General features: G+C 42.2%; 1 protein-coding gene across 4 annotated transcripts in view; it reads right to left on the bottom strand.

Moving 5' to 3' along the window:
- TPD52L1 (TPD52 like 1) overlaps positions 1-16,111 on the bottom strand; it is a 144,651-nt gene that overhangs the window by 9,952 nt on the left and 118,588 nt on the right. The window contains exons 6-8 of one of the 4 annotated variants that reach the window (XM_082249351.1): positions 8,345-8,383; positions 4,053-4,113; positions 2,434-2,451 (exon numbers count right to left, since the gene is read on the bottom strand). In XM_082249351.1, coding sequence (XP_082105477.1) covers positions 2,434-2,451; positions 4,053-4,113; positions 8,345-8,383 — 118 coding nt within the window. The remainder of the gene's footprint in view (positions 1-2,433; positions 2,452-4,052; positions 4,114-8,344; positions 8,384-16,111) is intronic. The other 3 variants (XM_082249352.1, XM_082249353.1, XM_082249354.1) reach the window with 3 other exon arrangements.

The following is a 16,111-nucleotide window of genomic DNA, read 5'->3' as shown; positions in this document are numbered from 1 at the left end:
ATCCTTTAATATATTGTTGCATTTTTCAATTGTATTATTCATATTTTTTGTAGTACTGTAATTGCCAATGGTTATAGAAATCTGCTTATCACCTTCCATAGCCCTCCCCTCATCTTCCCTCATCCCCTCCTCCATTAGTGTCTAACCCATATATGACTTATCTGCCCCATTCTATTCCAAATCCCCCTCCTTCATCAATTCTAGTTTAAATACTCTTCCAGCCTTCCCATTAATCCTTCCCCTAGCACAGCAGACCTCCTTCCAGTTAGGTGCACATAGGCTATAACCCAATCAAAAGTCAATCTATGCTCTAAAAACCCAAATTCTTCCCTCTTCCATCAGGTCTTTATGCATTAAGTTCTCTAAGCTTCTGTTGCCTTTCCTGTGTTGTGCACAGCACAGGCAATATTCCAAAGAATTTAACCTTGGAGGGCCTTCCCTTCAACTTGCAGCATAGTTCTTTAAATTGGTTAAGAGTCCTCCATCTTCCTTGTATTCTGCTCAACATGAACCAAGACAGCTGGGTTATACCCAGCCACTCAGTAATTCGCCTACCTATTCCACCAACCTCTGAGCCCTGGCACCAGCAAGAAGGCAAACCATTCAGTTGAGGCAAATGGCACACTGTGAACCGAAAAAACCCTTCCACCTTGCTACCCTCATTGCCCCAGCTGCAATATTAATATTAGTTACAGGAAATTAGAAATAATACTTACAAGTCAGAAGACTGCTTTGGTCTTAAAGTGGTTTGAAAGCCTAAATATTTTTTACCTTAGGCATTCCCTGAATTAAGGTAAGGCCCCCTCACCCCTGCTACCCTCCAGTGCTGTGCCTGTCTGTAGCAGCTCTGTCTTCTCTCCCTGCTCTGCTGAGGCAACAAGAGCCATTGGCTCTGGTTGCTGTCAGTGAAATCCTATGACGAGGGGGCGGGACAGAGTCTGTGTTTATAGACTCAGGCAGCATGGCTCAGGATCGAGCCTGCACAAGTGCCTCCATAGAAAGAGGCTTGCTATGGGAGCACTTGGAAGAAAGGAGGAGCACTGGTGAGGTACCCGAGAAGAGGAGGTGATAATTAAAACATGTTTGTTACATTGTATTTAAAAAAGGCAAAAAGTAAGACTTTACACTTTAAATCCTTTTGTTTGAAACTCCTGCTTTTACAACTCCACTAGTAGTACTCCATTTAGTAGACATACTATCATTAGCAATGAGCAGCCTTTCTCAACCTTTTTTATGCTCGAGGAACCCTTCAGAAAATGTTTAGGACCATCTCAGGGAACACCTGAAATATTTTTTTGATCTACAGCCAACAGCACCCAGTGTAGTCAGTAAGTTTTACATATAACAACAAAAAATAAATAATAAAACCAACCATTTTAATGTAAAATGTGTTTTGCTGCTTTACATTGGTTCTCATTGACAACCCTATCTTTGCATTGGTGCACTGTAACAATACTAACTTTGCACTGATGCTCTGCAACAGCAAGAACTTTGTATTGGCACTCTGTGACAACTCTAACATTTCAATGGTGCACTGTGACAACACTAACTTTGCATTACCGCTCTGTGACAACACTAACTTTATGGTAAAGGGGAAACCAGCCTAAAACTAAAATCTCTAAATCTACTTGCAGGCACAATCTAAGACTAACCTATCTAACCCTGTAAAGCAAAACTCACCATACATACCTTTACGGAAACCGATCCGCTCCCACCCTGAGCTGTCAGTTAAAACCTCTCTGTGGAGGCAAATGCAGAAGAGGCAGCAACAACAGAAGCCCTATCATAAGTCTATGGGTGATGTCACTTCCCAGGCATTTCACAGCTGTTGGCTGTGTCCTGCACAGAGCTTCTGCTGCTGGTGACCGGACTGGATTGGCTTCAGAAAAGGTATGTATAGCGAGTTTTGCTTTACAGGGTTAGATAGATGAGTCTTAGGCTGGATACACACTATACAACTTTTGTTGTTGGATTTCCTTTAGATTTACCTTCAACTATGTAGTGCAAGAGCCTGCCTGATTGCATACAAATTGAAAGTGTTTAGGTCTGTCTATGGTTTTGGTAAATCTAAAGGAAAAAATCTAAAGAAAACTTGATATGATGTGTATCCAGCTTTAGATAGTACCTGCACGTAGATTTAGAGATTTTAGTTTTAGGCTGGATTTCCCCTTTAATGCTCAGTGACAGCTTAATCTTTGCATTGGTTCTCCATGATGTTCTAACTTTGCTTTGGCGCTGTATGACAACTCTAAATTTGCATTGGCTCTGTAGGACAACTCTAACTTTGCTCTGTGATGATTACTAACTTTTCAGGTTTGTTTCTCACTTATGTTTCAGCTAGTAGCATCTGGATTCTAGAAGGAGGTTCTAATTCTTGACAGCTCATTTTTAACAATGGATTTGAAATGGTGGTAAAAATATGGGTGTACTTACTTTTTCCATATGACAGACCTGCAATTTTGTTAATTTAGATTATGAAAATGAATATACAATGTCAATTTTTTTATGTGTCATTTATAATATATTGCCTTTGTCTGTAAGCACTTTTTGAATCAAGATCTAATGTTTGTCTATTCAAATATTTTTAAAAAGTCAACAATTTACAAGGTGTATACTTACTTTTTCACATGGCCGTATGTGATACCAGAATACAGTGTCACTGACACTGCCTGTGAAAACTGTACTATTTCATAACACCGCATACAGCGAGGCATCTACCAAGTATGTCATTAAAAAGGATTGGTGCCACACTCAAAACCACATTAAAATTCTACCTCTGCACTGTACAATATGCTTTTAAAATATTTTTTGCTTTGTCAAAGGTCTATCATGGCGGTGCCCAGCTGCTCATGGCCTTCTTTGACAATAGTTTGCCGAATAACCCAAAATATGGGTAGAGGTTTTTTAACCACTTGCCGACTAGCCGCCATACTTATACTGTGGCAGGTCGTCTCTGTCCCGCAAAATGATGTACCTGTACGTCGTTTCCTGGGACACCTAGTGAGTGCAGGTGCACGTGCTGATTGGCCACAGGGGGATGCCAATCAGCAGGTCCGGCAGGCGCCCACAATTGCTCCCCATGAAGACAGAACAGCGGTCTTCCGATGTAAACATGGCAGACCGCTGTTCTGTCAGTAATGACACAGGGATCCTGTGTTACTCTTATTTAGGAACACATGTCTCCGTGTTCATCCAGCAAGCCAATCCCCCACACAGTTAGAAAGCACCCCCTAGGGACACATTTAACCATTTGATCGCCCCTGGTGTTAACCCCTTCCCTGACAGTGATATTAGTACAGTAACAGTGCATATTTTTAGCACTGATTACTGTAGTAATGTCATTGGTCCCCCCAAAAGTGTCAAAAATGTCAGTTAGGTGTCTGATCTGTCAACCGCAATGTCGCAGTCCCGCTAAATCGCTGATTGCCACCATTACTAGTAAAAAAAATAAATTTGGAAAAATAAATCAATAAATAAAGATAAAATAAATCTTTCCCCTAGTTTTTAAACGCTATAACTTTTGCACAAACCAATCAATATCCAATTATTGGGATTTTTTTTACCAAAAATATGTAGCAGAATACATATCGGCCTAAAATTATGAAAAATTGAAAAAAATTTTTTGTTGGGAATGTTTTATAGCAGAAAGTAAAAAATATTGTTTTTGTTTCAGAGTTGTTGCTATTTTTTTGTTTATAGCGAAAAAAAAAAAACGCAGAGATGATCAAATACCACCAAAAGATTTGGGTACGGCGTCGCATGACCACGCAATTGTCAGTTATAGTAACGCAGTGCCGTATGGCAAAAAATGGCCTGATCATTGGGGGGGTAAAACCTTTCGGTCCAAAAGTGGTTAACAGAATTTGCCCACCATAGACTTCAATGGGATTCCACACAGAATTCAGGTTCATCAAACGTTAAAGCAGATTCACCAAACACTCAGTAAATCAAAGCCAGGCAGATTGCCCAATTACTCGATTTTAGCTTGATATTTTTTACTACAGTGCTCTGCAATGGAAACTGGTTGATCAAATATGCAGACATGCAGTTACCTTCAGCGAAGTTACTGTATTTTCAACACGTTCCTCAAAAGACTTGAATGTAGGAGAATTTCTGGAAGAGAACAAAAATTACAGTACAGTTATTACAGCACTGTAGTGTTTAATTAGGTAGTGCATTGGGAAGTCTACAACCAATAAGGTTGAAGTTTACAATATTTCAATCTGTAATGTAGGAGTTACTGCACTTTTGCACAACCTTTGCTCTGCATTATTAAACAAGGCAGTAAGCGTAGCTATGTCTCTCACATGTGAACACTCTGAGACTGTGGCACATGCAAATTCTTTTAGTTAAAAGCAAAGAATACTCTGGAAATTTTTTTTTCTGAAATTTGCCTTCAAGATGGAAAAAATATGTATGTGAGATGATTAATAAAGATGTATAGCTTTAATACACCACCCCCAATAAATAAATAGGTTATATACTTTTTCTAGACATAAAATTAAAGGGAATTTGACATCAATCCAAATTCCTTTTTATATGTGCAAAAACATAATTCCCTAGGAGGATGCAATAGGGTATAGACATGTGCGACCAACTAATATTCGCCCCGGAAGGGCTTAACTCCTACAGGGATCTAAAAGAATATGCTAGCAACACTGGGGAAGGATGCCCAATCCGACAGCACTGTTAAGAAGTAGGCAGTAGAATTCAAGTGAGGGTGGGACAGCCTCGAAGATGACCCTTGTCTTGGCAGACCTGCAGATGTCTGCACTGGAAAACATTAAACCATGTGCAGAATTGGGTAATGGCAGATCACAGAGTTGACATCCGGATAATTGCGAAGGTAACAGGCATATCAAAAACCCCAGTTCAGCGCATCTTGACCTAAAATCTTGATATGCACAAGGTCTCTGCCTGATGGGTCCCACGATTGCTGATGCCTGATCAAAAAGAGGTCCGAATAACCTTTTGTGCCAGGTTTTTGACTGTAGATGAAAGGTGTTTTTTCTTCTACGCCGATGAAGGCTCAGAGTAATCCATCCGGGAGGGGGCAAAATGATCTGCTCATTGATTATCTTCAGAAAGAACATGCTATCAAAGAGGACCAAATTTCACTTTTTTTTTTGACAGGGATCCAAGTACTAAAGCACCCTTGGGCTAAGTGTGTGGACATTGGAGGAGAGTATGTAAAAAAATAATTTTACTTCATTAACATCAGACATTTGCTTCTAAGTCAGGCCAAGAGATTGTGGGGCACCCCTTGTACTCTTTCTTCTACTGAAGAAAGAGTAAATATTAATGTATACACTGTAGTGAACAGGATCAATTCACTTTAAGATGGCCATAAATAAGCAGAAACCAATGAAACATGATTGTAGAACACTGTCAACTTAACATTAAACTGAAGTGATTGTTTTTTTTATGGAAGATTCTAAATCAGAGGTATTTTTCTCAGCATGGTGGACCATATTTGCAATTGCAGAGATCAATAATGCTGATTTTTGCACAACTGCAATACTAAGTTACCACTACTAATGCTCAGATGAGTTACATGGCTAGCACAGTCTTTGACTAGCATTCAATATTGAATTGACATGCTAATAGGGCAGGGGAAGAGACTTTAGAAGGAAATAGGTGTGTTAAATGTATGGATGATGCACGGGGGAAGTGGATCAAGGGGGTTTTGCATTCCCAGGTCAAATACAAGTCAGAAGGAAGACAACAGCAGGTTAAATACATCTCAAACTGACGCCACTGATGCAAGCCCAAAGCCCATCAACATAGGCCTTAACTGACCCAGGGCCTTCAGCAACCCCTCAGATGTTTTCCATTTACTCATAAAGCATTACTGTTTAGAGGGCATGTATTGTAGACTTTGTGTTGTAAAAAATTTAAGAAAAGGCCCCCAACACTGGTACGGCAAATAATAAGCAAAGCTTTTCTTTCATTTCTAAATTTAAATGCCGTGCCACAGGAAATTAAACCCGCAGAGCACTATTATGTTTCCGAACGCTGTGGAGGTGAGTGGTGCCATTAGCATGTATTTTTGTCTTATTTATCAGCGAAACAAGGTTACATAGCAATTGATTTGAATAAGTTGCTTAATGAGTCACATCTTCCTTTCTAGTTCAGTTGTTTTCAATGCGTGTCTGTATGTCAGCAGCTTCTAAACATACTTGCACAGATACTAATGTATTGCTAAAGTCAGCACAGTATCTATTTTCTCAAGCCTAATAAATAAAATCTCATACTTGCTTTTCATTTTATAGTCATGTTACACCAATATGATATTCACACTGAGATGACTTAAAATAGCCTTTTTTCTTAGTTAAAATTCAATTTCTGCCCTCCAAATCCCGTGCTCTGTGCTGGCATAGTGAATAACAGCTGCACCTCTCATAACAAATGTATTGCTGCGAAAGAGAGGGGGGTATCTGACCAGGTCTTTTTCATTATAAAGTGCAACGGGCAGTGTGGTCATGCTATGGCAACTATTGCACTACACAGTCGTTTTTTGGCAATTACTATACACAGAAAATTGAAGTTAAGACTATAAGAAGTTGAGGTAATTAGTACATTGTCTATTCGACTAAATATTTTTCTGACTTCAATTGGACTTTGAAGTCCATGGTGTTCTTTTTGGTCAGTAAAGATTATCCAGCATAACTATGGGTTATCTTAGGCAGGAAGCCTAAGGTCTTCACCACAGGAGCAGAACAAAATTTGCATAATTGAGAGCTGTGAGTTTCAGGGGGTTTACAAGTTATGTTGCGTGTTCATGAAGACATCTTTAAATGCCTTCGGGACACTTACGATTATAAACTAGAATATTTAAAGCCAAACATCAGCCAAAACGTATTTTTTTTTGTAATGCCCATGACCCCATTTGGAGAGGTTTTTGTTTACATCCTGTGCAGTCAATGGAATGCGCAGTAAGCGGAATCTTTCCAACAGAGACACAGCAGTAAAGGATAAAACAGGGCAGGTTCCACTTAGAACAGGCCTTGCCATGGTCGACCAAAGAAGTTGAGTGCACAAGCTCAGCGTCATATTCAGAGGTTGTCTTTGGGAAATAGATGTATGAGTGCTGCCAGCATTGCTGCAGAGGTTGAAAGGGTGGGGGGTCATCCTGTCAGTGCTCAGACCATACGCCGCACACTGCTTCAAATTGGTCTGCATGACTCTCGTCCCAGAAGGAAGCCTCTTCTAAAGATGATGCACAAGAAAGCCTGCAAACAGTTTGCTGAAGACAAGCAGACTAAGGACATGGATTTCTGGAACCATGTCCTGTCCTGCGGTCTGATGAGACCAAGATAAACTTATTTGGTTCAGATGGTATCAAGCGTGTGTGGCAGCAACCAGGTGAGGAATATATAGACAAGTGTGTCTTGCCTAAGTCAAGCATGGTAGTGGGAGTGTCGTGGTCTGGGGCTGCATAAGTGCTGCCGGAACTGGGGAGCTACAGTTCATTGAGGGAACCATGAATGCCAACATGTACTGTGACATACTGAAGAAGAGAATGATCCCTTCCCTTTGGAGACTGGGCGGCAGGGCAGTATTCCAACATGATAACGACCCCAAACACACCTCCAAGATGACCACTGCCTTGCTAAAGAAGCTGAAGGTAAAGGTGATGGACTGGCCAAGCATCTCTCCAGACCTAAACCCTATTAAGCATCTGTGGGGCATCCTCAAATGGAGGTTGGAGGAGCGCAAAGTCTCTAACATCCACCAGCTCTATGATGTCGTCATGGAGGAGTGGAAGAAGTCCAGTGGCAACCTGTGAAGCTCTGGTGAACTCCATGCCAAAGAGGGTTAAGACAGTGATGGAAAAGAATGGTGGCCACACATAATATTGACACTTTGGGCCCAATTTAGACATTTCCCCTTAGGGGTGTACTCACTTTTTTGCCAGCGGTTTAGACAATAATGGCTGTGTGTTGAGTTATTTTGAGGGGACAGCAAATTTACACTGTTATACAAGCTGTACACTCACTACATTGTACCAAAGTGTCATTTCTTCAGTGTTGTCACATGAAAAGGCAAATAAAATATTTAAAAAAATGCGAGTGGTGTACACACTTTCATGCGATACTGTATATGTCTTTTTTTTTTTTTTCTTTTTAAACAAACATAGCGTTTTAGGTGGTTCACAGATTCACTTTAATGTCAGTAATTATAGAATGTGAATGAAAGGGAAAGGCAAACATATAGTGCCAGAAGACAGCTGAATCATTTTATAAATTGTATGATGGATTATTATGAACATGTGGAATGCATTGAACACAACTGAATACGCACAAGTAGCAATGAGAATCATGCAAAATAATGGTATAGTTACCTCATTGCTGGCATGCTTATAGAATGACGGATAGAATAGCTGCCATTGTAAGCATAGTAAGAAGAAAAAGAAACTCAATAAATGTTATATTTATTTCAGAGATACAGCTTAAAAATAATAATTGTATTGCATTACTCTTAACCTAGAATTGGAAGACAATTACATTTATTTCACACTGCTTCAGTCATCTTTCTCAACTTGAATTTTGTTACCACAGAATAATATCAATAATATTAGTAGTATTTGTCTGAAACTAATACAGTTGCTTTCATAGTCACAGTCTTAGTCCCCCAGTATTTAGAGGCCACATAGTTCATATGTTCCTCAATTTCGTATGGGAACATGGTACCACATTATTATGCCACTTTCTGTAACTGAAAGTTATGCATTACTAATGCCCCCTGTTTAGGTTTAGGAAATGTAATACTGCATCTTATTTCCGACATGGAGAACTGATTGCTAGTGGATTGGATTAAAATGAAATTAAAGTTTAACTGGGTAATGATCAGTGTGTGTGGGTACATTGAGCCCCCAGCTTACAATTTTTGTTTATGGATTTCAGGGCAAATGTGTAATAGCTGGATTGAATTTGTCTGGTGAAAACAGTCAGCTCCTAACTCCTAAAGTGTATTGGCAGTCTAAATGTTGATTTTTTTTTGGTAACTTTTGGATAGAGTAAAGCCCCGTACACACATACCGATTGTCGGCCGTAAATATTCGGCCGCCGAACGATCGGCCGATTGTCGGCTTGTTAGTATGATGCTTCCGACAACCGACAGCGACTTTTCGGCCAAACAGAATCGGGTGTGCAGGCTATAAAATTTTTGTTGGCCGTCAACAGAACGGACGTTTGTTCGCCAGTCAGTACAGAATTCGGCCGACAAACCGCAGATTAGCAAGACTGGGCATGCTCAGAAAAGAAATAACACACGGAAAGTAAACCATCACATGACATCACTTCTGCAGTCGGCTATTGTTGGCCGACAAAATTCGTGTGCAGTCTTTTGCACTTTTCAGCCGACAGGACAGCACCGGACAAAAGACGGCCGATCGTTCGACCGACATTCGGTACGTGTGTACGGGGCTTAAGGAAGAGCTAAAACCCCTGGGGTAAGGCTATTTTTTTCTATGCTGTCTGTGTTACATTGGGGAGGTTTTCCTTTACTTTGTAAGCTCAATTCACAAAGCAATATCGCATGCGATATTTGGATCATGTGACTCATTTGATCCAAATATTGCATGCGATATTGACAATGTCAATTCACTATCAGTTTTTACAGTAATTACCAAAAAAATGAGAAATGCACAGTAAATACCACATAAACTGATTTAAAAGTCAAATCACTAACATTACATTACATTTGTCAATATAGTTGTAGTCTAGCCACTTGCGATTTAACAAATGTATAAAATTTTTATTTATAGAAAAAGTTTTTCACAGTTAATGCGCTCAGGTGACTTAGTAGATAAATCTCCACAGTTGTAATGTCCTTTTTAAACGTCAAATCCACTGCAGCTGTCTTTCAGGTCATGCACAAGGAAAGCAGACAGCTTTATAATAAATAAAAAAAAAAAAAAAAAAAAAAGGAAAGCACACTAGCTAAAAAAAATCCGCTCACATGCTCCTAATGCACTATATGCCTTAACAGCCTAAACATAATCCGGGGATGGGCCAATCAAAGCTGTAGCTGATAAATCACATACTTCAAACCACACAAGCGCCTCTTCCCCACAACCCTGACCCAGTGGTTGTGGGGGTCTGCAGGCCTGGGCTTTTTAGAATCTCAAAGCCCCCTTTAACAATAAGGGCCCCCCCAGATACTGCACCCCCCCATGTGAATGAGTAAGGGGTGTATAATACCCCTCACTCATTCACAAAAAAGAAAAACCTGAATCCTAGGAATAAAAACACCCAAACTTTTGACAAGTCCTTTGTGAATATATCTTTAAACGTTGTACATCCACCCATCATCAATCTCATTGTTCAATGATTCAGGTCCACGTCAATCATGATGATTGATAGCCCAGAAGAAAAAATACTGACTCCTGCTTAAAAAACACGACTGATCCACTTGCTTCCTAATGACATCTCTGGTTCCCCTTGACGCTAAAGTAAACAAAGGTGGGGGGAGGGGGTCATTTATGTGTTTACTTTAGCAGTTGGCACCCAGAAATGCATCTCCCGTTACATTCCTCTCGATTAAATGACATCTCTGGGTCCTTCCACTAGCAAAGGGGCGGGGTTACCTCTGTGACTTCAGTGACAAAATATGGGTATGTATGTATTTGGTCAATGATGTTATTGAAACATAGGTGACCCCGTCTCTTTGTTTACTTTAGCAGCAGGGACTTGGAGATGTAATTTGGCACATGGGAAGCAAGAGGATGTTTTTTTTTTTTCATTCAGACAGGTTGGTAGTTGTCACTCGATGTGATTGACATGGACCTGCATCGTGGGCGACCTGATGAATGTACAACTGGGGACATTTTAATTTGTCAAATGTGTGGGTGTTTTTATTTCTAGGCACATTCTTGTTTTCTGTGAATGAATAGGTATATTGTGTACCCCACACTCAATCACATAGGGGGCGGTATCTGGAGGCCCCCCTTATTGTTAAAGGGGGCTTTCAGGGTCTGATAAGCCTATTATGATTTGGGGGGGGTTGCACGCTCACCCTTCCCTTTCTGGTCCTGCCAGGCTTCATGCCTGCATTCTGGTATGGAATTGGCATTGGGCCCCCCTTCAAATTCATACCAGATCCAAAGGGCCTTTGTAATCACAAGCCTGTCATCTGAATCCCTGGCTGACAGCTGAATGTGCAGGGCAATGATTAATCATTGGTTGTTAGGACACCGGCGGCCGCGGGTGCCAGCTCCTGTTACATTTAGTAGTGGTAGGAATTAGGGCAAGGCCGATATGCACTTTCCCCAATATATCGGTATCCGCCCCGGAACTGGCCGATATTTCCTATATATTTGTGACGTCATTCTGCCTTCTTAGGCCGCCTCCCTCGCCTTGGACCGCCTCGTCTGGAGTCAGGACTAGTCTCATGGGAGTGTATCACAGCCATACACCCACCCACAGCAGCCCGGTGCCAGCCAGCCACCCACAGGCCCTGTACCAGCCAGCCAGCCACAGGCACTGTACCAGCAAGCCAGCCAACCACCCACAGGCTCTGTACCAGCCAGCCACCCACAGGCCCTGTACTAGCCAGCCACAGGCACTGTACCAGCCAGCCAGCCACAGACACTGTACCAGCCAGCCACCCACAGGCCCTTTACTAGCCAGCCACCCACAGCCCCTTCTGCCAGACACCCACCCACCACAGGGTGCCAGACAGCCAGCCACCCACCACAGGGTGCCAGCCATCCACAGACAGAGTGCCAGCCAGCCAGCCACCCACCCACAGGCCCTGTACCAGCCAGCCACAGGCACTGTACCAGCCAGCCGCCCACAGGCCCTGTATCAGCAAGCCACCCACAGCCCCTGAGCCAGCCAGCCACCTACCACAGGGTGCCAGCAAGACAGCCACCCACCACAGGGAGCCAGCCAGCCAGCCACCCACAACAGGGAGCCAGCCAGCCAGCCACCCACCACAGGTGCAGCCAGCCAGCCACCCACCACAGGGTGCCAGCCAGCCACCCACCCCAGGGTGCCAGCCAGCCTACCACCACAGGGTGCCAGCCGGCCACCCACCCACCACAGGTTGCCAGCAAGCCAGCTATTAAGCTTTAAACAAAAATTAACATGTTCAGTACCAGATTTGTGTCACAAATTGTCTTTATTTTTCAAAACTTTAAATGTACAAAATATCCGCCCATATCGGCCGATACCAATACGTTGTGACCAATATATCGGTATCGGCCCTAAAATAAACATATCGGTCTATCCCTAGTAGGAATACCACTGCTAAATGTTTCACTTTGTGCTGCAGCCTGCAGTGACATAAGATGCAAAAAATGTGTTAAATATGGCAAAATAAATGCATTTAATGCATGTGTTTTTTGATGAATGTATGAGTGAATTGAGCCCCCTGTCTCATAGACACAGCTTGGAGTTAGAGGAACTCTCTTCAAAGTAAGGGGAAAACCACTCTTAGTAGATATGGGGGAAAATCCACTGTGGACACCTTTTGCAAAGACAACTGTTTCAGTGACAACCATTTAAAATGCTACTATGACAATTGACAATATCAAATCTCTGATACACAGAAACAGACAGCAATAAAAACCTAACAGAAGTGCTAACCATTTCCCATTCTAACTATTGGGAATAACTACTACATGCAACTGAATATGTAGTGATTGCCTTTGATTAATTATGGGCAATCGTGGGTGATTTTAGTAGCACAATTACATAGGTCTTCATGGCTGTTCCATTGTCCAGCAGAAACCATGGATGCTTCTATTATACACTGAGGGATTTTTACATAATGGCATGTTGTTAGGAACTTAGGTCCGAGAAAAAAATTTGCTATGTGTAATCTACAATAACTGTAGGATCCACAACATTTAAGTATAAGAAGAGAATTATTATTATATTTAAATGTGTGGCCACACTTTTGCTTTTGTTAGAAGACGTACTTCGTCTTCTATTACACATTTACTGGCAGCCTGAACACTCTGGGGTCAGTGAGTATGATATACAGTACCTAGCAAAAGAACACTAGTAGCAGTTTGCACACATTGTGATTCCAAATAGTGAAGGACAGGGCTTTATTGCATTCACTATGATTGCAGTGGGTGAAAGACAGGGCTTTACTGTGTTCACTGTGATTCCAACTAGTGAAGGACAGGGCTTTACTGTGTTCACTATTGGCACTTTTCCACTGCAAGTACTGGCTCGGCTCTACTCGGCCCTGCTTGGCCCGGTTTGATTTTCCACTGCTGGTACCGCATGGTACGGTGTTGGAACGGTTCGGTATGGTTTGCTTTTCCACTAAAGTAGTACTAAAGTTAAGTGGGTGGGATAACAACGGGGTGGGTGGGATTCTCTGACCAATCAGTGGCTAGTAGTGACTGCATGCAAAGGATTGTGGGATATGGTACCGGGTATGGTACCTCTTGGAACCACAATCGAGTAGGTACTGTTTTTGAGAGCCATACCGTTCGGTTCCATGCAGTGGAAAAGCGCCGCCGTACCGTACCGAACCGTTCCTACACCATACCATGCGGTACCAGCAGTGGAAAAGCACAAAAGCGAGCCGAACCGTTCGGTTCCATGCAGTGGAAAAGCGCCATATGATTCCAACTAGTGAATTACAGGGCTACGCTGTATTCACTATGATTTCAGCTAGTAAAGGATAGGGCTACGCTGTATTCACTATGATTCGTACTATGATTCCAGCTAGGGAAGGACATGGCTTTACATTATTCACTATGATTCCAACTAGTAAGGAAAGGAAAGGAAAGAGGTTTACTTTGTTCACTATGATTCCAACTAGTGAAGGACAGGAGGTTTACTTAACCGCTTGCCGACCGCCGCAAGTAGATATACTGCGGCGGTCAGCCACTCACAGGCAAAGTGATGTATATAAACGTCACTAGCCTGTGAGGCTCTCTGGAGCGAGCGCGCGCCGCCGGCGGCGCGCTCCCGCTCGGTCACGGACCCCCCCACGCGTGTGACTGGCGGACCCGATGTCCGCCGGTCACTCTGCGATCGTCGGGGGAGAGGGAGAAAGGCAGGCAGCTTGTGTAAACAAGCTGCCTGTCATTCTCCCCTGTGTAGAAACACTGATCATACGGTTCTACTATGTAGGACCGTTGATCAGTGTTCCTACAGCTCAAGCCACAGCCAATCACAGTTAGAATCACGCCCCTAGGGACACACACAGCCCCTCCCTCTCAAATAAAGTTAACCCCTTCACTGCCAGTGTAATTTTACAGTAACAGTGCATATATATAGCACTGATTACTGTAGAAATGTCACTGGTAACCCCAAAAGTGTCAAAAATGTCAGTCAAGCGTCCGATCTGTCCTCCCCAATGTCGCAGTACCGCAAAAAAAAACGCAGATCGCCGCCATTACGCGTTAAAAAAAAAAAAAAATGACAAAAATCTTTCCCTTTGTTAGTAAACGCGATAACTTTTGCGCAAACCAATCAAAATACGCTTTTTGCGATTTTTTTTTACCAAACATATGTAGCATAAAACAAATTGGCCGAAAATGTTAAAAAATTTTGATTTTTACTTTTTTTTTGGGGAATTTCATATAAAAAAAGTGAAAAATATTGTTATTTTTGCAAAATTGACGCTGTTTTTTTGTTTATAGCGCGTGATCAAAAAAATCGCACAGGTGATCAAATACCACCAAAAGAAAGCTCTGTTTGTGGGAAAAAAAGGACGTCAAATTCGTTTAGGTACAGCGTCGCACGACCGCGCAATTGTCTGTTAAAGTAACGCAGTGCCGAATCGTAAAATACCCCCTGGCCTTTTAGCAGCCAAATCCTCCGGGGCTTAAGTGGTTAATAAAAAAAAAGTATTGGTTTTACAATTCCTGGTAATTATTCTATTTAGTGCTAATTTGTAATAGCGTGACTTCACCAATCATACAGGGTTCTTCAACAATTATTTTTTTTATTTAAAGGACAATATGTACTGAGCTGTGACTTGTACATCTTTATCAGCTATACAGCAATTATCAACTGATAGCAAAACTTTTGAATAGAATAGTGCAAGTTTGCATACACTTATGTATACTGATATATGTAGCATGTGTGACAAACATACTAGAAGCACAGGTTTGCATAGTGGCTAGGTTGTTGCTTGTACTCTGCATATACCAATCAGCAATGATTAATATAAGATTTAAAATGTAGGGGCCTGCCCTACTAATAATAATAATAATTATGTAGCGCTACCCCCACAGGAGCCGTTCGAATTTTTGTGCCCAGGTCTCCCACTGATAAATCCACAACCAGTTACAGGGTATTTTCACACAGCCAGGTGTACACACTCTTCCACTCATTGTCTCCAATAACCAATCTAGGGGATCTTTTTTGTATTTTATTTGGAGAACTTGGATAGGAGAAGGGATTCAGTAGGATACTCCAAATTAACTATTCACAAGTGAGGACAACTTCTTCAATAGAACTGTGTAGCAGACTGTCAGAATAGCTATGCAGCAGGCTGTACAAAATAAAGCAAGTCCCTTTGTAGCAGACGAAATCTAGTGGACCTTGCTTCTTCAGGACACTAGCCAGTGTCCCCTTTAGCTTACGCTCAGTATGCCGACTTGTAGCAACAACAATCTCTAGGATCCCTGTGGCGGTCTATACTCCCAAGGCCCTGGCCGCAGGTAACCTTTCTTCGTGATACCAGACAGGATCCGTGGACATCCTCCCTCAGTCAGCTTGTGAGAGAACCATGGATTTCAGCTTCAATGTTTCAGGCCCCCAGGTCGCATAGCAGCCTGTGCTGGAAAGAGGCCGCAGCCTCCTGCCCACCTGGACCTCTCTCTGTAGCGGAAGACTGGTCAGAGCCCATGTGCTCTTCAGATATAAATACAGTCACCCAGCATGCCTTGGTGCAAATCCCCTTCCAATTGGCCAGGGCTGTATAAACATCCCATGCTCTCATTTGCCAGGTTTCTACCCACTATCTAGTATATTTAATTGCTACTGGATCTGTGTGAAACATCAAGACGGCATTAGCAGCACCAGAGCACACTGAGCAGCCTCTGCTAAACAATCACAGCATTCTGTTAAGCAGACAGAATATAAATTTGCCTAGCTGTCTCTCTGTTAGGCAGAGAAACAAAAACTATATA

The sequence above is a fragment of the Pelophylax lessonae genome (assembly GCF_965119305.1).
Source record: "Pelophylax lessonae genome assembly, chromosome: 3".
In the NCBI taxonomy this organism is placed as follows: domain Eukaryota; kingdom Metazoa; phylum Chordata; class Amphibia; order Anura; family Ranidae; genus Pelophylax; species Pelophylax lessonae.
Note: the sequence above shows the minus strand (reverse complement) of the source record. Positions and strands in the feature narration are given on the sequence as shown.